This window comes from Zeus faber (genome assembly GCF_960531495.2).
Source record: "Zeus faber genome assembly, chromosome: 5".
Classification (NCBI taxonomy): domain Eukaryota; kingdom Metazoa; phylum Chordata; class Actinopteri; order Zeiformes; family Zeidae; genus Zeus; species Zeus faber.
This window is the reverse complement of record NC_137192.1, coordinates 9,901,342-9,929,179: the sequence shown is the minus strand read 5'-3', so window position 1 is coordinate 9,929,179 and position 27,838 is coordinate 9,901,342. Positions and strand designations below refer to the sequence as shown.

The window sequence follows — 27,838 nt, the reverse complement described above, 5'->3', positions numbered from 1 at the left end:
AGCGGGCGAATCAATGAATATTAATGCGAAATAAGTAAATAAAATAACGGCGCGTGTTGGTCGATCTTGAATCGCACGTCCACTGGCGCTCATGAGTCCTTGCGGACCGTCCTTTCGCTCGATGTGCATGTATTAGAACGGAGGGCTCCATTGGTTTATTAATTCAGTCTTGGTAACCAGCAGGAGGATTCCTGCTTTATCTGGCGCATTCAACATCCTTTGCTTGGAAATAATATTGCTCCATCAAATTGTATGACAATATCACCCCCCATTAGCTGCATTTACTGGTTATCTGGAACAACACAAGGAGGATACGGGTCAGGGTTAGGGTGGTGGTGGTGGTGGTGGGGGGGTAATTGACCGCGATTGGCTTTTCATTTGAGTCCTTGTAGATGAGATGTCAGCTATGGGAGGATTATTATCACTTTATGAAGCTGCCGTAATGATGTTTACCATGTTATTGGTGAGATTTTTGACCATGAGATGTCGCCTGAAGAAACCCCAATTATACAGTATACCGCATTTCGGATCATAGTCTTTGATGGGACATAATGCTGCTCCCTCCGTTCAAACTGTGATTGTTGTTTTTCTTTTTTTTTTTTTTTTCCTGCCATGTGAAGAAGGGATGGAGCCGGGCTCATCTGCAGTGCGTCGGAGTCTCATGAGCTGGCAGCGCTCCAGACACTCTGCAAGCTTATTCATCTCCCTCTCCCCAAGCCAACACATAGTCACACGCTCAATGCCTACACACACACACACACACTCGCACGCACGCACGCACACATGCACACACACACACACACACACACACACACAAACGTAGGCACAGAGCACTTTTCTCACTCATCACGGGGCCACTCACCTGGAACGAGCAAAAATTGGAAAGGAAAAAAAAAGTATCAGAGGCATCACGTAGGGATGGCCCAAATATGATTTCACGCAGGTTTAATTTTTTTTAATAAAAATATTTTATTTCACTTTTAGGAATCATCACAAAACAGTACAGTGACACACCCCACCCCCCTCCAGCCCACTTTGAATTTGTTAAAAAAAAAAATTAAATAATAATAATCGAATAATTCCTCACGCAGCGGAAATCTATTTACCATTTGTAAATAAGATAGGTTAATGTTTATTTAATGAGGGTTAAACAAAGAGTGTCATGATTATTCGTTTTCATCTCAATGGACTATGTTAGTTAGATCACTGGGATTGTGATTGAAAGGCTTTGTATATGTATGTAAATGAAAACAGAGATGCAGATTCCTTTGTTGTCGGTGACTTCTTTCCATAATATAATATTTTTCCAATGCCTGTGGAGATACATTCTGGTACATGTCAAAACATGTACATTCTCTAAGATTACTTTCATGTACTATTACCTAAAGGTGGACCATCCAGGTTCGGGAGGTTTAAGCTCTGCCCGGGAGTTTGAGTCAACCATCTGGAATTGCTAATCATCACGCAGAGGCGCGGCTAACGAGTGAATCGAGGGGGGGCAACAAAATCACGCAAGGAATTTTTACTTTCTGATGCCGGGGTTGTCCGCCGCTTCGTGCTGCCAAGGTCCAGAGGAATCACATTGGAAAAAAAGAGTCCGGCGAGTGGATTCCCCGAGGTGTACAGAAGAGAGACCAAACCCAACATCCTAAAGAAAACATCCAGCCACGAGAATAAATTATGCATTTAAATGTGCCGCAGGTTCAGAAAAAAAAAAAAGAAACGAATAAAAAAAAAATGCAATGAAGATTTGCTGGTTAGGTGGTTCAGGGTACGGGGGGAAGTAAATAAATAATCCTGTTTAATAATTCATTGAAATTCATGTTGCTTTGCCTCTAGCCTTGAGAGTATTTAGAATGCAGCCTGCAAGGGCCCTGAATCCGACTTGTGGTGGTGTGTGGTAAGATTATTGAAAATGTGGGTCCACACCCACCAACCCTCACACACACACACACACAGAAAGTTGCACCCAACACACACACTAATGCACACAGCTACATATAGCACAAATAAATATATACTGTATATATATATATATATATATAGAGAGAGAGAGAGAGAGAGAGAGAGAGAGAGAGAGAGAGAGAGAGAGAAAGAGAGAGAGAGAGAGAGAGAGAGAGAGACATTGTGTTCTTTAAAGTTCCTAAAAAAGGACAGACCCTGTCAACTTCTTATCCCCTGTTTGCACCATTTCTCCCTGGAACGACAGATAAAATCTCCAGAGTGTGAAGAGAAGTTCAGATGCAGCCACAGGCTGGTGGCTACACCGGGGCGGAGAGATGGCATGAGAGGAGGAGAGAGGACTGCAAATTGGATCTAAAAGTCTCCTCGGGAGAACAACATGGTGAAATAAAACAGTGAGTTGGGTGGGGGACCACGGGGGGTGTGTTGAGGAGAGTGGAGGAGAGGAGATGGAGAGTGGAGGAAAAAAAAGGGAGGAGAATGGAGGAGAAGATACCAGAGACCAGAGATCTTCATGCCCTCATTGATAGTACGGATCTCTCTCTCTCTCTCTCTCTCTCTCTCTCTCTCTGTCTATCTCTGTTTGTCTTTTTCTGTCAATGCTCCCGCTGCAGGTTTTACAGCCATCACCGAAAGAAAAGAAAAAAAAAAGTCTGCAAGCGCACGCTTCTTTTTCCGAGCGTCTCTGGGGCCCCGGGTTGCCTCTGAATGCCAATCAGTCACTTAGAATATCACAACATGGAGTTTTGTATCTACAGCGAGCACCCTAACGACTGTGGGGGGGGGGGGACGACTTAAGAAGCTGTAAAACAAGACCTCCCAGTGCGTGAGGAGAACATCAACGACCTAAAACGGAATCGACGGAACAGACTTTTGATTCGATCAGGTCATCAATGGATGTTCGCGACCAAAGGAGAGCCCGTTCCCTCCGTCTGGCTCAGTACGTTTTGCGCTTTGTGCTCACCGTAATTAGCCTCTAGTATTCTCGGTTGGCCCGATGGAGGAATAATGAAAGAAGTCTGGATCATCAGCAACAATGCAAGACGGGCGAGCCGTTTGATCCCCGCGTAGATGTCTTCATCCGGAAGATTGGCGGCGGAGGTGCCGGGATGACACGGAAATTAACTCCTGCTCTTGCAAAACATCACAGCATGCATAATGAATGGCTCCCGCCGCTGCGTTGCCAGTGGCCAATCTATTATTGAACATATATAATTATATCTATATGGACAACCTCCCTTTCATCCCCTCTCTTTATTAATCCCTGCCGCTTTCTCCACCTAACCGGAGCAAGCGGCACTTAAGACCAAAACACTGTCAAAAGATGGAGGATCGTTTGTTACGTCGCTTCTTTTTGAGCTTTGGTGTCTGACGTGAGCCATGTTTCACTTATCTTGCCGGGGGGGGGCGACTTGTTGACGTGTCATCATTTGGATTCAGTCCCTTAAATGCCAGCGTGGTTGAAAGAAGCTATCAAAACCAAAACCGCATTTAAATGGGTCCCCAGATGCAGCATCCATCCATCACTCACTCGCCGCCACCACCACCGCGCAGCCCCGGTTGAAGCTCTAATCATTTTTAAATTTTTTATTTCTTCTCTACGGGGCCAGGGGCTAAATTGCTGTTTATAGCAATGAGTAGACTTGTATTCCCAGGGGCCACGGCAAGTGAGACTGCCTCTTATTGTCTTACTGCCGAGGCTGCGCCGCAGAGAGCAAACACTGTCACCACCAAACACCACCACCACCCAACCACCACCCAAACCACCACCCCACGCCTTCTCCATTCCCCGGCGGTTCCCAGAGCTATTATTTTTATCTGAAAACCTATACGAGGCAACAGAGACAAAGCGGAACAAGAGAGCGAGATAAAGACAAAGAGAGAGAGAGAGAGAGAGAGATTGCAGAAAAGAGGAAAGAAAAAGGACGAGAGAGAGAATTGGTAAGCTGCAATTCTTGTGCGGCTTTGATCGATGCTACAGCGTGCGTCTGCACCGCGCTTTGCCAGCAGAAAAAACAAAAAAAAAAAAAAAGCTTTATTGATTTCCTTGCATATTTCAATCATACGGCAGCCTCCTTCACACCGAGATCTTTTATATCCCTAAACACGCGCTTTTGTATGAAAAACTGAATATTTATCGACAGTACCTGATTTTAAATAAAGACAGAAATGCCAAATGTCAATCTTAAGCATATTTTTAAAATAACTCTCTCCCCGAGCTTTTCCACTACTTTTTCAGCAATAAAAGGTTTGTGTTTGTGCGTCGGGCTGGGAGCACCTCTGGCATGGTAATGATGTTTTGTGTGGATTTGTAGCCCGCTGCTTGCCCCGCGGCGTCAAACCGCTCGCGATGTACGAGAGAGCCCCCGCCACGCATCCATATCACACACACGTAGGCTGCATCAACAAGCACTTAAAACAGCGTGAAAAAGACAACTCTCTCAAAATCTCACGCTTATTAGAGCAACCGGCAATTTAAAGTGTGGCCGGCTTCGGCTGTATCAGGTATTTCCGTGCAATTGTACACCTGCTCCAGTCGATCTCGAGGAAGACATAGTGATAGCCTGAAAGGAGACGACGCTACAAAAGTCAGATCAGCATAGCCCAAGCTTTGAAACATATACTTAAAATATGACCAGAAAAAAAGTCAACGTGAAACCCAGCGTCCTCACCGAAGGACTGGATTGAGTCAGACGCACGATTGCCTCCAGCCAAACAGGGACACTATCCGTTACAGCTGCAGCAAAGTGCTTTTGAGACAAACTGAATTCAGATTAGGGCTGAAACGATTAATTAAAATCCAAACCGTCACCGCAATTTAACAGAACGCAATTTTCAAATCGCAAAGTCTGCGCTTAAAAAAAATATGTTTTTTTTTTGGTTACACAGTCTAACCAATAGGGCTGTCCGGGACCGGCTCTTCCTATGGGCGAGATAGGCAGCCGCCTAGAGCGCCATCCGGAGTGGGAGGGGGGGCGGAGAGGGAGCGACGGGGCACATTTTGAGCACCTGTCTCCCTCCGATGGCGTGCCAGAACAGTGTGTTTTTATTTTTATTTTATGTCTCCAAATGGAACAAAACTGTGCATAATAGGGACACAGTCTCCATGCCCCCCCCCCCCCCCCCCCCCCCGCCTATAGGGATTATTTTAACCCTCCATGCTGCCCCCCAGGGAGACCCAGTGCTGTGGCCCGGGCCGCAGTGCGCTGTGCACGGCATGTGCTGCTGGCAGAGCCCTGAACACCTGTAGAGTCCGGATGGAGCCTCTTCCAGAATAATGCATCTGTTTGTTTGTTTTTTTTTTAGTTTTTTTTTTACCTTTTATTAAATTTAATGAGCATAAAACTGTCCCTGAGCACACAGAGCGGCGCTCCATGTATGCGGGCAACATTTTCTGAATATAATAATAATAATTTCTGCTGAAACACTGGCTACAAGGCTTGAAGTAAAATCAATGAGTTGCATGCAAAAAATTGCATTCTAAATCACAATCGCAATATTGGTCAAAAAAAAATCCCAATTCAATTATTTTCCCAAATCGTTCAGCCCTAATTCAAACAGTGGATGTCTTTTGTTTTGGGTTTTTTTTTCCTCTGAAGTGTTCCATCTGATGGTAAATAATAACCAAATACAAGCTGCAATAGGGGCGTGAGAAATGAGAAAATACATTTCCCTCGTCCTAGTTGTTAATGAATGTGTAAATAAAAAAGACCTCTCCGCTCGAGGTTTCCAGTGTTGCCAGTGTTCCAAGTTTCAGATTTCAACTTGTCAGAAATTGTTGAAAAAGAAACAAACCACAAATAAGCAAACAAACGAGCAAACAGGAAGATACGCAGCTCCTGGAGTGGTGTCCTTCCTGAAGCCACACGGGAACATTCCACTGCAGTGGTCTTGTTCTTCCCCCACATCCCTCTCTTCCCCTGTCTCTTCCTCCCTCTCTCCCTCTCCCTAGTCTATCTGTTGCTTGCTAATGAGCCATGAGATTGACAGCTGGATTACTGGGCTGGTTTGTAATCCTTTAATTTCTCCATTTAAAATAATCACCCTCTGGATTGAGCAGACACACCCCCACACACAACCCCCCCCCCCCCCCCCCCCCCCCACACACACACACACACACACACACGCACACACACACACACACACGGTGGCGTACATTGCACACTCTGTATGTTTGTGTACATATGTGTGTGTGTGTGTGTGTGTGTGTGTGTGTGTGTGTGTGTGTGTGTGTGTGTGTGTGTGTGTGTGCGCGTGAGTGCGTGATTTAATAAACATGCTTATGCTCGGGGTAAATAAATAAAATAAATGAACTGGAGAATACGACCAATAAGACCATGAGAAGCAACGAGGGCCGGTGCCGTGGCCAAATATAGGTCCCGTGGTTAAATCAATCCAAAGGACAAATTGGAGCACTGGGCCGTTGTGCAGCTGGGGACCTTTTTGATATTAGGAGTTTGTAGAACAAAGGCTGCTCGACAGCCGAGCCCTTTTAATTAGTGTGATAGAACAGCGGAGCGTTCTGAAGTAGTGGTACAAGCTATACACGCAGCGAGCTGCGGGAGGCTCATTTAGCCCCAAGTAGCCGAGAAGCCGAGAGGCCGAGAAGCCCGGTTGTTCTGATCGGGCTGCTCAGACCGGCTCCTGAGCAGCGCCTCCAGACCGGGACTGCGGGTGTTGGGTGACGGGTGGGGGAGGTTGGAGGGGCCCAGTGGCGGTACAAGGTCAAAGCCTTTGTCAGTAACTCATCAATAAAGCCGGACACACCATGTCACTTCAGGTCCTGGAGGGAACCAAAGGAGGGGATGGGGGTTGGAGTGATGATAGAAAGGCGGATGTGTGACTCGCCGAGGGGGTGTGATGAAACTCCGCCCGTCCCCGCAAAAATAAAAATAAACGGTGAGGATTAAATCCACTTGTGCTACAACTTCCAGTGATTAGGGTCGAAGAGGAAATGCACACCAAACAATATGGATGTACAGGCTGTGGTGTGGGCGGAATTCATCACTCAGCGTCACATATCGACCAAGGCCAGGGGATGAGTCATTTATGGCAAAGAAGCAATATGTTCCACCGCCTGGTCAACGCAGAGAATCATCCCCTGCCATGAAACATGGACGCCTATCTGGCGGGACAAGAGATGGAAATGCCGCCACGTGCACGTCCCACGAACAGCGGCGACAGAAACTACGACGGTTTGCCAAAGTGTGCCGGCTTTTGCCTACGTTCTCCACCGGTGTCGAGGAAGAAGGGGGGGGGCGGAGGGAGGGATGGAGCTGGATCTGAACACCCTCTCGCTCTCCATAGGGCGAGAAAAGGCCTCGTTTGCTAATTCGCTCGGCGGTAATTAAAATTCCCCCAGAAGAGGCATGAAAAGCAAGAGAGACTGAAAGAGGTCAATCAAAGAGAGACAAACTGGTGAACATCACACAGGCGGGTGGGCGGAACACGCAGGAGAAAGCCACATGGTGCACATTTGCGATTTCTCCACGTTTGTTTGATGATTCCTGTTCTTGTGTTCTTGTTTTTGTTATTTTTGTCATTTGTTTGCTCTGACACATTGCGCCCAATCTAAACTTTCACAAGTAAAGTTGGAGAAACAATCTAAACGCGCCAAAAATCAGTCTGAGAGCATGTTGGAGCTGAGAATATCGCGAAAATGAGCCAGAGGTCCATTTCAGCCCTGAGTGCCTGAGTCCCTGATTTTTATTCACATGCATGTAAATCCAGACTCACTAAAGGGTGGAGAAGCCTAGTAATGAACTGGTGGATGCGGGGTTACACACAGGGTTAAAAGGTGAAACCGGGGTCTCCCACTGGGAAAATGGCTCACTTCTGGATGGCAACAAAAAGCCCTTAGAGCCGTAATCAGCACCCTGAGATGTAAGGAACTAACAGGCATTGATTGAGAGGATTGGTAGTCAGTTAAAAAATAAAGGCCTACCTTTAAGAATGCAAATCCTATTCATGGATGACAGGGTTGGTGCTTGTTTCCTCAAAAGGTGTGTGTGTGTGCGTGCCTGCGTGCGTGCGTGCGTCATGTTCTTTCATGGTTAATGGGAATAAACAGATGAAGAAGGGATCCGGTGAGGGTTAAATTCCCAGAATATCCTATGTTGAGATCTACTTTAATCGGAATTGGGTTCCTTTTTAGAAGTGAATGATAAAATAATTGATGAATTCCCAGGTGTACAATTCTCTGCAGGGTGTTTTTTTTTGTTCATAAAAGGTTTTCTCATTACAGTAACCGTTCTGCACCTGAATAAAATAAAGATCTGTAAATAAAAATAAAGGGCCAAGTAAAAACACAGGAAGCACAGAATCCGTGAGCTAGTTTGATGTGTCTTTGCCCCTTTTTTTTTAAATGGTAATACTTCTTGTAGCGGCACTCCACCCCCCCCCCCTTTTCCTCACCCACATTATTCTCTTACTGGGGGCTCTTTCGGTGAACACCACCACAAGTGCCCAGTTTCTTCCCTTTTTTTCATTTAGCCACACCTCGCCGCTCTATAATCTAACCCGCAGCCGGCAGGCATCGGCCGGATGTCTGATAATGTCATGATTAACTCCGTTTGAAGGTCACAATTCGGACGGCGCATTTTTTGCTCACCCCTATTTTGTCAGGGAAATTCTGATGTACTGCCTAACCTCTCTACCAATTGTATGATAATGGAGTCAGAGTTTGACACCATCCGCAGAAGGGATAAAAGAGAAAAGGGATTTTTTTCTTTTGGGGGGGGGGTTGGAGCCTAAGACAATATTTGTAATGAAGGACTAACACAGGACCCAATCCAGAGCCAGAGCCGACAAAAGCGGAGAAGATCAATATACTACAACTAATCAAATGCAAACAGGCACCGCCTTGGACGGGCAGCGCTATTTTCCCCAACCGCCTGTTTTCCTATCTATCAAAACTCTTTTATCTTTCACTTAATACTGTCAGAGAAGAGACGACCGGCAAAACAGGGATGAAAAGACCGGTGTCGCAGCCATGTACGGTATCTTGGGTGGCGAGCTTGATGGAACAGGGCTCAGCGTGTATGTCATGTTGTGGAGGAAGTTGAGGGATATAGGAGCGTAGCCCAGGCTCCGTAAGGAGGCAGGGGGAGATAAAGAGAAATGATGTGGCTCATCCGCCGTACCTGTATTCTATCAGCTCGCCGCAGACTGCAGGCCCTGGCTGCAGAGATGAAAGACTCTCCGGAGGACAAGAGAGAGACGTTAGTGAGTCAGAGGGAAAATGGCATAGCGCTTATCAAACGCGGGGAAACGTAATCCCCCACCCCTCCCCACCCCTTCCACTTCCCCGGGTCTGGACATACTTATGAAAGCCCTATCGCGTTGGATAGTAGTTCTCCGCGATTCTGGGAAACGCCGAGCAGGCCTTTTTTAAAGACAGATATAGCTTTTTGTCCGACTGTCGTCTAATTGGGGTCGCTTCGCGAGCCGTTCCCACAAGCACATTTTTAGAGATGAGGCTCAACTATTTGTGCTCTGACTAATTGTTGATGGAGGCATACTTCAAAGTGCAGTGAATCAAGTATTGGGATGAAATAGGAAATGTATCTAAAACGAAAAACAAACATGGGAATGGGAAGGCGAAAGACATACTGTAGCTTGCACTTTTGGCGGAAGAAATAAGGGAAGACTTCCAATTTTATACTATTATTTTTCCACGGGGAAAGGGTACTCGGAGTTCAAAAGGAGATGCTGGGTTTGGAAATCAAAAAGAAGCCCATTCTCTTTGAAAGGGCAGAAGAGTGGTGAAGTAACAAAGCACAGGCTTCATCCAAATATATCCTTGTCCAAGGAATTGACACTTCTATTGTTGCCCTGTCAACCACAAGACAAACTTGTCATCATAGTTTTCCATCTGTCACTAGGCCGCGAACCAAGCAGATCAGCCACTGAATTATATATGTATAGCGTTGCTTCAGTTAAATAGTTTTTTCTGTAGTTTTAAGTAGTTATTTTACTGCTTTTCAATCTGGATATTAAAGTCCTGTCACAAAATCGTGAAGCCAACAGAACAAAGCTTTACCAAATCGCACGAGGGGGCATAGCTCCAGTTTGTCCCAGTGCGTTCAGGGCGGACGGCGGGGGCAAAGGGTGAAACTCATCACTCCCGTCTCTTTAAATATGCATTGACAGCGACTTAAAGAGGCGCTATTCGCAAGGCACCGCACCTCGGATCATCATCGGATTCCTTTTGTGCCAAAGCCCCCTGATCCCCGGCCCGTGCTCCTACAGTAGGTGTCTGCTCGGGCTCTCGGAGCCCGGTGCCGGTTTACACAGCGATGTGCAATCACCAGAATATTTCTTTTCATGGCTTATCAGGCCCCAGGGGGGAATCTGCGCTGACCAGGGCCTATGCCATGCAAGGCTGGCTCTCTGTTGACCGTGGTCTCGCCCCCAGCCCATCCAGCTCTCATCCAGCTCTCATCCAGCTCCCATCCATCTCCCGTCCAGCTCGGAGACTCTCATGTCCAGAGGAGCATGATATTATTCATTCTGCACAGATGAGGGGCAATTCTGAATTTGTCTGTTATTTAAACCAGGGACTTTTACAGTGAAACACAGGAAAAAAAAAACATACACACCTGCTTGTCTACCTATAGGTAGAGATGCACCGATCCACTGTTTTTCAGTTCCGATCGGATTCCGATACATATTATGTGCCACTACTGACACTGATTGCGATACCAGAGCTGTTTTTTCTTATTATAATTATTGTTGTTGTTGTTGTTGGTATTATGTGTATGGCTATTACGTGAGGCTGAAGTAAACCACACAGCACTCATATTAAAAGAGCAAAAATTATTCAAAAATCTTTTGTAAATAAAAATATGTTAAGTACGGTTAGGGTTAACGGACTGACCACCTCAGTCTGATATCCGATGAGTGAATGACGTCAATATCGGCACCGATACTGATATTGGATGGGATCGGATTATGAAGTAATCACAGAAGGCGGTAATGAACAAAGCGTTAGAATGCAAGATTGCCCTTTATGAATCTTTGACTGAAGACAAAACTAATGTACTGGAAGGCACTAGTTAAAAAAGAAAGAATCACAAGGAGGGAAATGATTTGAGCAGATACTTTTACAGCAAATCATGTTTTTACATAATCCATTAGCAGGTCAGGGTTAATGAAAGGAACATCTAAATAATGTTATGTACTCACTCGCAAGACACCCACACTCCATTAAAATAATTAATGCACCAATATCAACTTCTACAGGAAAATGGATGTCGTCGGCAAAAGACACCCAACGCAGGGCGCAGGCTGCTGGACCGGTGTACTTTGGTCCTCCAGGAATATGGACTCAACAGAACTTCTCCACCCCGAACCAGCAACATTCACAACCAGCTCCATCCCTTTCTTAGGAAAAGTGACACATTTGGGTTCTACACACCGTTGCATTGGCGTTGGAGGCTTACCCCTGCTTTGTATCCAACTGTACAGGACACAGACCTTCAGTCAAGCCACTCACCGCCTCTGCCCATTAATCATAGCGTGAGGACTGGAGGTGCTGCCGGGCCTATATCCCTTTGAGTGGCCAGTTGGGAGGACAACATTGTTTCCAGATTGATTTTCCCAAGGAACACACACCATCAAGAACAAATAAAGTAAAAATTGAGTCTGAGAGAGAAGAGGGACAGTGAGGCAACAAGAGACGGAGAAAGAGCATAGGAAATCAAGTAACTAAGCTCTGTATGATGAACACGATAAGCGAAACCCAAACCGATAGAGCCGATCAGTGACTGCGATGAGTGTTTTTAACGTCATTTCCAGAAACGAACACAGAGCCAGGGCCGAGATACCGTATATTTCCACTCCGTAAACACTGGTTTTGGCTAGGGTAAAGGAAGGACACCTCAGCCCATTTCCAAACAGGCAGAAACCTTGAGCCTTCGCCCACCCCCGGACCCCTCAGGCAATCCCGCTCCCCGTTGACCAGCTGCACTGTCCTTGTCAGCCCCCGGAACAACAAAATAACCTCCAGAATAATTCAATTGTTTTGCTCACCACTGGAAAATGCTCAAACACCCGTTACAATGAGAACTCCATTTCCTTCTGGCAAACAGCATATCCACATAACAATAGACAAATATTTGGCTATAAAAGCAACGTGCCGGGGGAGGGCTAGGCTTATTGCACTCTACCGCTGAGCCGCTCCCAGACGTATGAGTAAGAGCCACGAGTAGTTTACAAGCAAGGGAAATGTGCGAAATGTGTGTACCCACCTAAACGCTAGACTTCCATTTCCAAAGCACTAGTCCCTCGCCCCCTTCGGTAGAAACCTCCAGCATTCGGCTAAAAAGGCTGCAAATTGTTTGAGTGATGCAGCTATAACAACCCTACCACCGAGCTCCCGAAAGAGGACTGGGTCACCATCTTCGAATCACACTTGGTCTAAATCCACAAAGAGCATGCAGTAAAAAATAAATATTGCTGATCTTAAGTCAATTTAATGCTCATAGTATATCGCTGAATGGTGTAAATGGTTTTGTTGGGGTGTGACCAAAGGCAAAAAGATTTTGCAATAATCAGATGGGCTGAAATAAAATGTATATATATTTATATATATATATATATATATATATACAGCATAATTTCACACCTGGGGAGAAAGCGCTTCACAATAAAGTCACTGCTGCCACTGGCGAGAAATGGAGCGAACGAAAAGAGAATTGTGTTCCTCTGAAAAACAGACAGAATAAAGAGTCGCTTGGAAAATGAGCCACGGTGAATGAGCACCGGGAATAAAAGACGAGTTTTGCGGCTGCCGGCGGCGGCGGGTGTTCACGGCGGGGACAGAGAAAGGCCGTTTAAATGACTCTGCTTTGGCGAGACAGCTCATTAAATCCTTCATAAAAGGAAAAATACTGTATGTTGAGTTTAGTGTCATTCGGTATCATGGGGGGGGGTGTCGCCTCATCAATCAAGCTTCATGTCCAACGATAACTATTAATATAATTTTCCCCTCCTGGATGCATCAGTGCATTGCACACGTGCCACACGGTGGGTTGCAGCATGGAGGAGATCTATCATGTCCAAGCTTCACTCTGACACTGTGTGTAACGCCGAGGCCCCCAGATGAGGCGTTTGTGTTGCACAGCCACAGTCCGTACGTGATCCCACCTTCTTTACAGAGTGATGGAGAGCCCTGTGCCATAATACATAACCCCCCCCCACACACACACACACACACACAACCCTGCCTCCCACCTGTCACCCCTCCCCGCACACGCTCCCCCAAACTCCATCACATCACAATGTCATCGGCGGGGATAGAGAAAAGAGGAAAGAAATCCTCAATCGATGAACGTAACGACGAGTTTTGAGGGCGGCAGGAAGAACTCACCTTTGAGGATGCTCTGGCCGCGCAGTACATCCCTTGGGACAATCACCGTGTAGAAGTTCTGGGAGAAGCCCGGTCGGCAGGGGGGTTTAGGTGGCTGGCCCTTCTTGGCCCCCTGAGGAAGGAATAAGCGCAGACCCCCGTTAAACATTGGTAAATTGATGGGGTGGGGGTCAGGAGATCATCCTCTAAAGTAGAGGCTGATCTCTCAATGCTTCCAAAGCTGACGTCGAGCATTTCGGGCTTGCCTTTATTTGCATTGCCATTTATTTTGGAACATCAGAACGTTGAGTTTCCGCATCTGGGCCGTTGTTTCACGTAAACGGCTCTGAAGATTAGTGCTGAGTAAATTTGGAGGAGAGCGAGAGAGGGTGGGGGTGGGGATTGAGGATCATGCTGATGATGAGACGGCGGTTATGACACCAATGATGAGCGATTATAATCAAATCATTATATTGGGGACTTTGATGATTATAATGATGAGGTAGAAGGCAACAATGGTTAGGATGATGATGGTGATGGTGATGATGATGGCTACCAGGCTGTGCTTAACAGCAACAGCTTAATGTGGGTTGATGGGGGTGACAGACGCAGCAGCAGAGGGATACACAGAGAATCAAGGAAGGCAGGCTAAATAGTGTGTGTGTGTGGGGGGGGGCACATTCCATCATTCAAGAAGGATTATTCATCTTTTACTAAATGTATTTCCACCCACACAGGGGAGGTGGCTTTTTTCAGGAAGTAAATCATCAATAAGATCAATACAATTAAGCACAGGACAGAGAGTAGACTATGAGGCTAGACAAATGGTGCAAACCTGCAGTGATGATGTGCCTTTTTGATCAATATACATTATTTATACGTGATGATTTCTATCCTATGCATTTAACGGATTAAAAAGAACAATGAGGCAGGTTCAACTTTTAAGTTTTTAATCGGCTTGTCTGTATTTTGAATGCATTTTCCAATTCATGTGAGTGGACAAAGAGAGAGAGAGAGGCTGCTTGTGGAGTTTCTCAGCTTAATACTAAAGAAAAAAGGGGGTGGGGGGGGGGGGGGCTGCAAGTGAGATTTATTGCATCCTCTGCATCACTGCATCAAAGATGATGAGTGAGAATTTCCGGCGGAATGAGCTCAAATTGGATCCTTTTTAGAACTAATGTTAACTGCATAGACTGGGGGGTGAAGACTTTCCGTGCATCCACTTCTCAGCTCCACGCGAACCCCACGAAAGCTCTGCAGCAGTGCGGTGCAGCACTTCCACAAGCTCAAACAGTGTGTGTGTGTGTGTGTGTGTGTGTGTGTGTGTGTGTGTGTGTGTGTGTGCGTGCGTGCGTGCGTGCGTGCGTGTGTGTGTGTGAGAGTGTGTGTGTGTTTGTGTGTGTGTGTGTGTGTGTTTATATATATATATATATATATATATAGAGAGAGAGAGAGAGAGAGAGAGAAACGATATATCGATATATATATCAAATTAAAAATGAAAAGAATACTAAGAAACCATCCTTACCAGAGACGAACCAACAAGTAAGGCGCACGCCACCGCGACAGCGAAGCCGATGTGCATCTTTAAAATTCGCGTGTCAAGCCGGTTTGGGGATGAAATAGTGAATAATTCCCGGATCCCTCTTGTTGGAGCTGAGCGCAGAAAGACGCTTCTCTCCTCCCGGAGCAGAGATGCTGGGATGCTGAGCGGAGCTGCCGCGCTGCCCATTGGACACAGCGTCACCACAGCCCCTCCTACCGCGACGACACGCGGGGAAAAGACGCCGGGATCCTTTTAAAGTGGCAATCTGGAACATCATTCCGTTCTATAATCAAGCCCACGTTACATATGTATCCCTTAAATATTCAGCTGGAGCAGCCATTCAAATGTAGTTTTAATTTTGAACGCGCTCCTCGATGTGCTGTTGCCTTCGTTGGCGTCACGCCACCAATTATCATTACCTCCATTACTCAGAAAAGTCGTTTCGGTGCCATAATGACTGAAATGATATTTGTGGCCATATCAAAATAAAAACCATGGTAAACTGAGAAAGAACATAGCGCAAGATTCATTTAAGGTGTTACTGTAATCTGGATTGTTGTATTTAACGAGTTTGTAGTTGTCAACCAACACTCCCTGGAAATAAAAACATAATTCCATATTCGTGATCCTTCACATCTCAACTGATGACCCAAAATCTGAAAATGAGTATATTAGTTACCCTTTTTATTAAATGCATTTTGCTTATTTGGTTCTTTCTTTTAATGCAATTTTGCATATGTACTTTTATTAGCTTCCTATGACCCTGTTTTCTTTTTATTGATTTCATTGTTTTCACGTAATAAATCTTTTATTATTCTGCTTTTTAAATGCATCTTGCTTGTTTGCTTTGCTCTTAATGTTGCTGTTTGACGGCCTTATTTTAATGTAAAGCACTTTGACTTAAATGTCTTGCATGAAAGGTGCTATATAAATAAAGGTTATTATTATAAATTATTTTTTTTTTTTTTTCATATGATATACATATACATATATACATTTTATTACTATTACCGGCTAGAATGCTTTGTTCGGGCACATGCAAGAAGTTAAAGGCGGTGAATTTGATAAAGCTAGTTCATTTAATAGCTAGTTGTGGTCAGTAAACTGTGGATATGGATGAACATTCACAAAAAAAGAACAGCACCCTCAGATGAAATAAATATCCTCACAACAAGTGACTAAGAAAAAAAAGACAATCGATCAGAAGAAGACACAAATGAATCATTTTAGAGCGAAGATGAGGGTAAATGGAATTCTGGGCCTTGTAGTGTAATTCACCCAACGCAGGTGATTTTACGGATTACCACTTTAAATGGCTCTCCAGCAGCCCATACACTGCATGGAGCCGCTGAAAACGTCTTTTCCAGGCTAATTTACATTCACGTTTGGTCTTCAGATGGCACACAGGTCCACGGGGTTTAAAGTGACAAATGACAATCCCCGTCATCTTCTTTCGCCCAACTGGGGTCTATTTCACACCCCAGTTCCCCTCCCTCTGCCACGATTCACAGTGCGCACGTTTTTATTTATTATTTGCTTTTAAATATCGCTACCGAGACGTATTGATGTCAGATTACACTCGGAGGGGAACTTGAGCTAGCTCTCCAATTCATAATGCTGACATTCGAGGAGCTTCCGTCGGCTCTGAGAGATTGTGACTGTTTAATCCCATCAAAAGCAACATGGCGGTCGGTATTGCACCAATCAATACAGTCAATACAGTACAATGCAATTCCTTTGTTTCTTCACGTTCATCCCTTAAAGACCCTTCCTGGCTGCCAAACTTGCTTCACGGCTACGAAACGCCAACGTCCTCAAACATTTATTTTGCACTTGTAAAGAACTGTCTTTGAAATGAACCACCACCAAGCTCTTCAGTCAATGCCTCAATTTTCGGGGACGAAGGTTTTCTGAGCGCATCTGAAAACGTGCGAGGGCAAACCACGCAAAAGCAATGAGCTGCCTCGATGTGCAGTTACTTTGAAACGTGCACTCGCCGTGCTGCCGGCACTCCCAGATGCAGCAACCTGTTGGCGGGCAGCGTCGAAGCGGAGGTTCAAGTTCTTGTCACGCGGATCTCTGAGTGGGCTGGAACATGGCAACGTTTCAAGCGCAAAATGAGCTTTCCTCGTTTCTCGCTGCCTCAGGACGTAAATGCTGGAGAAGAACCGGGCGTGAAAGTCAGACGACCCGGGCACTAGATATAGCTAATAACCCACGTTTTTTTACGCAGATTTCTATCAACCGCAGAGCTGGTGGAAAGCTTGAACTGTCAAGTGGGATCGGAGCGACGACGGAGGCTACGGTCTTTTCCATTTCAGTTGAATGGGAGAATGCATGGAAGGAACTACGTCTTAATTAGGTGATTAGATAACATCGTCGCTGACTGCGAGTCCTGAATCTACAGCAGATCATTTTAACCTCACTATTAATTTATAGTGGACCACGTATCGAAAGCTCTCTTCCTCAAACCCTGATAGAGACGTCGGCAGCCTACCGCGTCCGACCGCGTTCGACCGCGGCTGACAGGCGTGCACATGCAGTTTTTGCTTTTAGTGTTCACTCAGTGAAGAGGAAGGAAGGAAAATGAAAAAAATCTCCACCAAATGTAGAAATGACCCGTTTGTGTCGTCTGAAGCCGATCCTGCAGAGGCAGCCCGCCCCCACACACACACACACACACACACACACACACACACACACACACACACACTGTACCTCCGAAAACACAGACATTATATTACATTGCATAAATTATTGCTTTGTTTGATTACCAAGAACCGACCGACTCTCCGCTCGGTGCGAATCGTGGCTCGGAGCTACTCCTCTTTTGCAGTTTTCGGGAGTTCAAGTAAATTATTCCACTTGAGCGTCACGCGTTTGCCTAATAAAAATACCATCTGGACACTCAGAGAGAATTGGTTTAGGGCCATGTAGAATTATGAAAATAATTTTCACCAAATTGGTTGCCGGTCTATTTTTTTAAGGAGTAAATTGGCCATTGGGTGTAGGGGAAAGCTGCTTGACCAGTTTTTATTCCGGTATTTTTCATTTCCTAAACTGTTTCATTTTTCTCTCACACCATTTTGTTGCAGCAGGAGCTAGTCGTGCAGAGATCTCTAGTGTTTCTCTCCTATGATCTCACTCCTAGTTTCTCTTACTATTCTAGGAATATTCCTTGATATTGATATTAATAACCTTAATATTACATATTTCAAGAAGAAGAAGAAGAGCATTTTGAGCTGGATACTGATATAATCTCATGAGCTATGACCGATTTTCGTGGCAAGGCTCATGAGGGTTTAACGAAACCTAAAAGTATAGGTGATTATTTCCATTCCATGGCAATCATGATAACCAGAGAAAGAACATTTTTCATTGATTTATTTCGCGGTACCATGGAAACTCGAGCTTGTCACAACCTTGGATGATTGATTTGGATTGAATGTATATTCTCACAGTGTGAAACCCATAGAAGGCCCATCATCCATTTTCCCGGAGCTGTCAGCGCTGATGCAACTTTTGCAATTGTGACAGTTAGAGAAGAACTTAGACTGCGCAATGGATATGAAACTTTTTTTTGACTGTGAACAGCGTCAAGAAAATAAAATATACACTTTTCACAGTGCTTAAATTAATGGAAATATTCAAAATCACTGGTTGTTTTTTCATGCGATGTGAACAAGCCTACTGCGGGGAGGGGAAAGTCCTATAAGTCATAATGTGGCGTGGCATAGCCGCATTGAGTTCCTGTTCATGTTTTTTTTTAATGTTTTATCAGGGTTTTTTTTACATAGTGGTGAATGAGTCACTAAATTACTTGATTACTTAAAATTATAAATAAAAAGGGTCATCAATGTCAATGTACATGCCAAAAACACATTTATCATGAATTATTAAATATAGTTATATTTCAAAAAAATAATATTTTTATGAGTTATACATTATTATTATACTGATAAATAATACAAATTTAAATTCTAATAAATAATAATTTATAAGTAATACTATTTAAACATTTTTAAATCAAATTATTTTAAAACAAAGACAATTTAAAAGGCAAATTAAAAGACAGTCAGGGAGGCACAGTCTCTCCACAAACATCCTTTATCAGTTTGCTTCACTTTGCCAAAGCATCAACACGTCAGCATTCCTGAAAAGCGAATGTTGCTCCAACCAAAGAAACGATGCAATCGATAAATAAAAATTTAAAAAACGACCTTGGATTCTTGTGAGGAGTGGGAGTCCTAATATGAATAAATGCAATTTCAGCCATGATCCAACTCCTTAATAAAGCCCTGATTAGATGAAGTGCTGAAGGGCTGCGCAGCGTTCCAATGGGCTTGGCACATATTTCATCTGCAGTAAATCCTGTAAACCCCCCCGCCCCCCCCCCCTCGCCTCTCTACTTCCCTCTCTCGCTCTCCTTCTCTCTCTCTCTCTCCTTCTCTCTCTGCAGGGCCTGGATCTAGGGACCCCACACTGCAGGGAGGAAGCATTAGGTAAACTAATAGGTCAGCCTTCATCACAGCCCAGCCAGATCTTTGGACCCATACATATTGAGACAATGCGCTCCATGGCGCTCCATGCCGAGGGCCCCTCGGAGTAGCCCGAGGAGCCGCCTGCATCTCTAACCTTTTGGCCCTCGTTTGAATATGCAGCGCTTACCAGGTAGGCGCACGCAGAGCGACCCGACGGTGATGGATGGCGCGGGACGTCGACGGACTCTCGCTTGAACCAGAACGTCAACTAATCGACACCGCCTAATTAACCACTCTGTCCGTTTCGCAGGCCTGAGCCTACACTCCACACACACACACACACACACACACACACACACACACACACACACACACTAACACGCACACACACACACTAACACGCACACTCACACACTGTATTCTATACAGGCGATTTTCATGGATATTGGGTACGCTTGTATTGGTTTTGTTTCATAAATCAGAACTTGTGGTGATTTCAATTTTTGCATTTTTTCTGATGGTAATTTTGTTTTGGGGGAGGGGTTGTACAGTGTTGAAAGGATTAAAAAGCCTTTGTGTTTCTTTGCACATGTGTGTAAATGGCCTGCATTTATATAGCACTTGAGTCATACGACTCAAAGTACTTAACAGTGCACACCTCACATCATTCACCCATTCACACACACATCCATACATCGATGCAAGGCGCACTCCACTCCTACCAGGATGAGCCAGGGAACCCGCAACCTTTCGATCACTCGACGATCCCTTCTACCTCCTAAGCTACGGCCCTGTGTGTGTGTGTGTGTGTCTGTGTGTGTGTGTGTGTGTGTGTGTGTGTGTGTGTGTGTGTGTCCGTGTGTGTGTGCGTGTGTGTGTGTGATAGCTAATGTGCTCTCAAGAGACGGTTTAATTGCACTTATTACACACGGTACAATAGTATTAAGCCAATTGATACCGGCTTAAGCGGAATTTGTACACGCAGCATTTACATGATTTCATTGTGTATCCTTGTATCGAAGGGGAAGAGGAGGGTCTTAATTAATAAAATATGTCAACTTGAGGGGTGTTCTTTTCAATAAACCCCACAAGTTGGGTTTCAGAAAAAAAAGAAAAGAAATGCAATAACACACAAAACTGTTGTGTGAATAATTAATCAAGGCGATGCATAAATAGTGGATTACGCTTGATTAAATTATGTTTGCATGAAGGCGGCGTATGGCGCGGTGTTAAATAAACAAACTGCAGAGACGCAAGGCACAGAGGCCTTGTTAGAGGATCCAGGATCAAAGACGGCGAGTGGCGGTCCACCACCCGGCCCCGTCGGAAAGCCACGCACACTACGGTGCAGACAGCCTCTGTGCTTCATGTCCTGGAGAGGAATGGACCTGTCGCTCTGGAGGAACTGCACATATCCAAAGCCCATTGTTATAGCAGAACCATTGTTTTTGTTTCTCTGCCTCGTCACAATTGTCTCACTGCTTCGTCCCAATTAATCCATTTCGGCGACTTGCGGAAAATCATATTTCGTCATCTTCCTTGGCTAGATGATCGATAATGGAGGTATGTATATGTGTGAGGTATTCCATATCCGACGCAGGGTGCAGCAGCCACAGCGATTTGATTACGCTGTGTTAAAGTGTTAAAGATGACATATGAATAACTCCATTACCATAGAAATAGGTCGGCTAGTACACGGGAACGGGGTTGGCAGGGGATGATCAAAACACTGTTAACAAAGCCAAGAGTGTGCACGATTGTCAGGCGGAAATTATTCATACCATTTCAGTCCACGCCGTATTTCCCACCCTAGCGCGGCCATAGTTCATTTGCACCTGGTGGAGGGCTTCGTAGGACACGTAGAGAGAAATGATGGGGGGATCCGATATGGGCAGCTAACAGGAAAACTTCTTCTCTACATGGACTGAATAGCTGATAAACTTCAGGGGTGAAGGCGGGGGATAGAGGGGGAGAGTTGGGGTGGGGGGGGGGGGGGGGGGCAAGACAGGGAACACCCCTTTCATCCACACAGCCATCCACTTCCCCTGCAACGTACCTTTGAAACGCACACTCCATAATAACACCCAAAAACTCGATCAGAGAGCGGGAGGGGCAGAGTAGGCGTGAATGGTGTTATTGAAAAGTTCCAGATATGCCGGCACAATGTGCATAATGTATCTGTAGATGTTGAATTTCAGATGAAATTTAATTTATGCTAATGTGGCAGGCACTTTTATTGTTGTCCCCACATTCCCTTTTCTGGTTTCCGTCGTGCTCACGTTGGAACCATGTACTTTTCTCGCAAATGCTGGAAAATGATTACCTTGTGCGTCAGAAGCCGTCAGCCATCCGCTCCCTGCCCCCGTCCCCCTCACACACATACACACACACACACACACACGCACACACAAACGCACACACATACATACACAAACGCACGCACACACACACACACACACACACACACACACACACACACACACACACACACACACACACAAATGCACACACATACACACACACATACACACACACACACACACACACACAAACGCACTCATATACACACACACACACACACACAAATGCACACACATACACACACACACACACACACACACATGCACACACGCACACACTTTCCTCCACAGCTCCTCCCATCACATACTGTATCTTACCCTATTTGAAATGTGTACTGCCCTTTGCATCTCCTTCCAGGTAGAGATATGAAATATCGACTGCTCTCATCTGGGGCTGAAGACCAATACCACCCCACCCCCTTCCACTCCACCCAACTCCCCCACCACCACCAGATACTCCACTATCAAAGTGCTGGCACAGCAAACCAGAGGGGGGAGTGGGGGACGGAGGTGCTAGGAGAAAGGAAAGTAGGTGGGAGATTTAGAGCAAAAGGACAGCGGGCGGGAGAGGGGATGGAAATAAACGAGTGAGGGAGAACAGCAAAAACAAAAAGGCAGAATAAGACAGAAGATTAATAGTGGAAGGCATCGGTGGAAATAGCGCAGGACGCCACGAAACAGAAACGAAAATTCGAGCGCGAGAGAAAAGGTGGAACATGTGGGTTTATATACAAAATGAGCCACAAACAAAGGGTAAGCGGAGTGAAAAAAATGGGTTCGAGAGAGAGAGAGAGAGAGAGAGAGAGAGAGAGAGAGAGAAAGGACAGGAATATTCTCCAGCAATGTGAATAAGAATGGGAGAGGCTTTGGTGCCTGGGCTGGGACAAGACAGATTGTGCAGGGAGAGGGTAATTATACACCGCAATCTGCAGTCTACCGCTGAGTGACTAATAGTCTTCTCGCCGTACACTAGCCTGCCTAAACATCCAGAGAGCAGGAAGAGAAGCTATGGCAGTGTGACAATTCTGGGAGAATCAGCGCCTGGTCTATCATTAGGGTGTTCTCAGTACAGTAATTCACGGTCGGGGACAAAGGAAGCCTAGTTATCCTTGATGATGCTTTTTGCTTTTACACCACCAGGGAAAATTAAAGGAGACCCATGCGAGACTCTTTTCTCATTCCCAAACATCGGTGGCTGTAGTACCCAAGTCTCTCTCTTCCAAAAACATGGTGTTTACTCGGTCTCACATGGGAAGCTAAATGATTTGTGATAACATCGAAAAAGCTCACCAGAAGGCTGGCCAGCCATTCCTCATGGGAATGGAATTATTGTACACTTTATGGCACCTGCTGGTGTCTTATATTGGTGGAAGAAGTTCGGCTTTTTTTTAATATACTTTTTTTATATTTGGCAGCAATGAGTGAGCGAACAGAGCGAAGACAAACTGCATTTGACCATCAAACAAGTATTTGCATGGACAGCCACCGCATGTGTTAATAGATGAGCTGTTTGTCTTAGTGAAGTGCTTATGATTAATTCAGCAGGGGCTTTATCTCTAGTGGATGCTGGATTATGCACAAGAGTGTACTACGGCATAGTGGGAGTTAATCTGATCCGTCTTCCCTTATTGGTGTCACTACGCTAATGCAGAGACACATGATCCTAGTCAGTATCGCGGAAGCTGGAATCTAACCCAGGGTGTTTGACCCTACGGTGGTTTCCCAAATCGTCCCAAAGAGAATGTTAAAATTAGAATTAAACTTTTTCTTTGGGTCAGTGCAAACTTTTTTCTAACAGTTGGAGCAACACTATTATTTCAAATTGTCCAAAAGCATTTTTAGATTAAAATGCATTTAAAAAGTAAATACTAAAAACATTGAATACATTTACATTTTTTATTTTCAATCAACAATTGTTAACAAAAACGGTTGTCACAGCACTTTTTTAACATTCAAAAATGAAAATGGTATTACTTTGTGGGCATACCTACAAAGCTATCTCAAAATGAACACCCCCAATGCGGCAAAAAACAGTTGTATTAAAACAGCGTAAAAATGGTTGTTACATATGAACAAACCAACCAACACACACAACAATGGCAGGACTCTTATGTAGTACTCAGGGGCACCAATTACGAAGAATTGCCTAATTAGCTGAGCAAAATTTACACAATGTCAAATTATTTCACTCCATTGTTTCTGATTAAATTGGTTGTCATTCCTGAGCGACACCACAAAGCGAGATGAAGTGGTCAGCCAGCTATGCTGATTTTGCTTTATCCAACAGTTACTCTGGTCCAGTGCCAAATGTAGAGACATTTACAGAAACAACATTGAGGTTTAGATGCTTACTTAAGTTTAGCTGCATTATGCTCCTCCAAGTTGTTCTGTAAATCTCTGTACATTCGTCACTAGACCGGAGCACCCCTGAGAGAAATCAAACACAACAGCTGGCTAACCACTTCATCTTGCCATATCTTGCCTTAACATATACCCCTAAGTTGAATCTAATCATTGTTAAACTCAATTGTGTCAGTCCACACCGATTAATCACACATTAGTTGGTGAGGACACACTAGTTAAATTCCAGTCTCTGTAGCACTACTGTAGCTTGGTACTCAGTCTTTGAACTTTGACATCTTGTTTGTTTCAAGCTCCATTGGGATTTTTTTGGACAGCTTCCAAGGTGAGCCTCAGTTCCTTTGTATATTTCAGGTTGAAGGAGTAGATGAGACCGAACAGCATGGCAAAGGCAAATGGCACTGAGGGCAGTTAATTCAGGACTTCCACACTGTCTATGACTATTCCAATGTCTTTTGGTGGATGCAAAGGATCCACTTCTACCCAGATAACAAAGATTGCCATGGTGGCCAGCACCAGTTCTTTCCGAGTCTCATTTGCCTGCATACCCTGCAGCAAACAAGTTTACATCATAATTAGTAGTAATTGCGGACAATAAATTTTGAGATTCAGTTCCTAGCATTGATGATAGTCACACAAAAAATGTACAGGGAACGATGTACAGTTGATTCTCAAAAATGCTTTCTTATGCACTGCAGACCTATCATCATCCGCTCCATTTTACTCTACATGAATTTTGTCTTCTCCATGAAGCTACTTGATGTGGAATGGGATAGAATACAAATGAGAAATCGTATTGTCGTCGAAATCGCATGTGGTGGCCCAAGGGGCGTGGTCAAGCACCGGCTGCAGACAACAGACGGTTCCCTTTCCTGCGGTCGCCAAACTGCCTTGAATTGGCCGAAACAGCTTTGGTCCAACTCAGGGCAGGGAGTTTTCTTAAGGTTTGTCTGTCTTGTAGAGGTTGGGGCGGCGCACAGGCTCATCAGCTGACCAGGACAGAGAGAGGAACGCCTTTCTTCCTGCGTCCGAAATCATCCTCTTTATTATTTATTATTTATACTTCTGGCCAGCGAGCTTTTTGTTCCTCTGTACAATAAAAACTCTCGCCATGTTGGCGCACCACAGCAAGAAAGACTCCATCTCCCTCCCTAAAACCCTACCTGTGGGCAGAGACTCCCGCAAGTGGCACCTGAACAGGGACTCGGGAGGGCCAGGGCCCAGAGGAGTTGATCCACTGGCTGTAGAAGCACCTTGTGGACCTGGAAGAGGAGCGGGACTTCCTCCGCTGTCAGCTGGAGCCTGTCCTTGCTGGCGTGCACTACTGGGAGCACGCCGACAACAGAGAACCGGCTCAAGGACCACACCCACATCCAACCCCAAGACCCACGTGGACTTTACCAGTTCCCCAGCCTGTCCCGATGCCCCAGAGGGGAATGTCCGGGGGTGCACTGCGTCCAACGCCAAGACCCACACGGGATTCGCCGGGTCCACAGCCCATTGCAATGCCCTGGAGGAGCCCGCAGTGCCTGGGGCCCGCTGCGTCCGACCCCAGGGACTGCTCCTGGATGGACTTGGCCCGGTGGTCCAGGTCGCCGGCCTGCTGGATCCCTCCCCTGGTCAGGAGGCTACAAGGGGATAGCCATCAGGCTTTGCTGTACTCGGGCTGTACTTAAACGATGGTCCCGCAACTCCTGGTTCGACCCAGGTCTTTCGTGGAGGCGTCACAGGTGAAGGTTCATTGTGTGCATGAAGATGCTCAAACATATCCGATGGTCAGGCTCAAAATTCGGGACAAGGGAAATAAGCTTAGGGTACAGGCTGCGGTTAGTTCCCGCCTGTAGCACTCCTGATTTTGGGAACGGACTGGGCACGGATTGGCCAGGGATTTACGCATTGATGAGAGAGGCTGGAGGAGTGCAGTTCATGGTCGGTAGCGAAATGTGAGTGTTGCGTGGCGTGCGGAGGAGTTGTCGGCGGGCACAAGGGTGCAGGGGTAGTGGAATCCCAAGTGGGATCTCTCCTGGTCCCCTTGACCTTCCCTAGCGACGATTTCTCACTGGAGAAGGGGGTAGTTAAAGTTGATAGAGTATTGATGTGCCCAGACGCCGTGCTCACTCATCCATATTTTTCGGTGATTAGGGACAGGTTAAATCGAGTGAGCCGTGACACTCAGACAGGAGAGGAGATAACTCAGTTGTTGGTGCCAAAGAGCCGCCGGGAAATGCTCTTCCAGGTGGCTTATCATAACCGGGTGGCCGGTCACCTCAGTCACAAACATGACAGCGGATAATGGCCCACTTTTATTGGCCGGGCATTTGGGCAGATGTGCGTAAATGGTATGCCACGTGTCCTGGGTGGCAGTTAGTCAACCCTCCGCCTACGCCAAGGGTGCCGTTGAGGACCCTCCCCCTAGTTGAGGTCCCGTTCTAAAGACTAGGTATGGACCTCAGGAGGCCTTTAGATGGCAGTGCCTGCGGGTATCGTTTTGTTGATTATGCAACTCGGTACCCCGAAGCAGTGAAATCCTGATCGATCAGGGCACTACTTTAATGTCACTTAAACTTCAGGAACTTAATGAGTTACTGGGCGTCCGCTCAATTCGGACCAGCGTTTACCATCCCCAGACCAGGGGGAAAGGTGGAGCGCTTCAATAAAATGCTGAAAAACATGATTTGAATGTTCGTTCACGATGGTAGCCGTAATTGGGACAAGTGGTTGGACCCCTGTTGTTTGCGGTGTGGCAGGTTCCCCAGGCCTCCACGGGATTTTCTCCCTTTGAACTCCTCTTTAGCAGGAGACCCCGGGGGGTGCTAGACCTAATTAAAGAAAACTGGGAGGAAGGGCCTAGCACCAGTAAAAACGAAATACAGTATGTTATGGATCTGTGAGCAAAGTTACACAAGCTGATGCGATTGCTATAACGGGACAATTTGCTCCAGGTTCAGGAATGTCAGCGCCTCTAACACGACAGGGGGGCTCAGCTCAGACAATTCACACCGGGAGACAAGGGGTTAGTTTTGCTCCCTACGTCCAGCTCTAAATTGCTGGCGAAGTGACAAGGGCCTTTTGTGGTCACACGGTGGATTGGAGAGGTCGATTATGAGGTCAAACAGTCTGACAGGCAGGGGAAACACAGATTTCCTAAGATCATCTAAATCTCTTCAAAGAATGGGGGGGGGGGGGGTGTCTGTGGCTCTCGCTGGTTATTGAGCGGAATTAATTGGGGCAAAAAAGCTAGATTCAAAAAGCGGCTGATCATACTGCCGCCTTGTTAAGTGACCATCTTTCTCTGTCCCAAAGGGCGAACGTGGCTGCACTTCAGCATTGCTTCTCTGATGTTTTTTCCTTCCTGCCAGGCCTCACATCCCTCATACACCACCATGTGGAGACAACCTCAGGGACGAAATGTGCTCTTGGCCGTATCTCCTGCCCTAATACAAACGCAAAATCGTGCAGGCGGAATTAGAGGCCATGCTGGACATGGCCGTGATAGAGGAGTCCCGTGTGACTGGTCTAATCCCAATCCTGCTGGTGGGAAGCCCGATGGGTCGGTTCGGTTCTGCATAGACTACCGGAAGGTGAACGCGGTGTCAAAATTTGTGGTTGATGAACTTCTCGACTGGTTAGGTATAGGTCGTTTTTCACAACAACGAATTTAACTTAGGGCTACTGGCAGATTCCCTTGTCGGGTGGCAGAGTCCAAGGAAAAATCGGCGTTCTCCATTCGGCTTGTACCACTTTCGCCCACTTCATTCGGGTTGTTCAGTGCCCCAGC

General features: G+C 45.8%; 1 protein-coding gene across 1 annotated transcript in view; it reads right to left on the bottom strand.

The window, feature by feature from the left end:
• LOC307230211 (cadherin-4-like) overlaps positions 1–27,838 on the bottom strand; it is a gene marked incomplete at both ends in the record, with an annotated part of 226,456 nt that overhangs the window by 168,286 nt on the left and 30,332 nt on the right. The window contains 3 exons of the mRNA XM_080000445.1: positions 13,334–13,445; positions 25,314–25,384; positions 25,462–25,688. Coding sequence (XP_079856571.1) covers positions 13,334–13,445; positions 25,314–25,384; positions 25,462–25,688 — 410 coding nt within the window. The remainder of the gene's footprint in view (positions 1–13,333; positions 13,446–25,313; positions 25,385–25,461; positions 25,689–27,838) is intronic.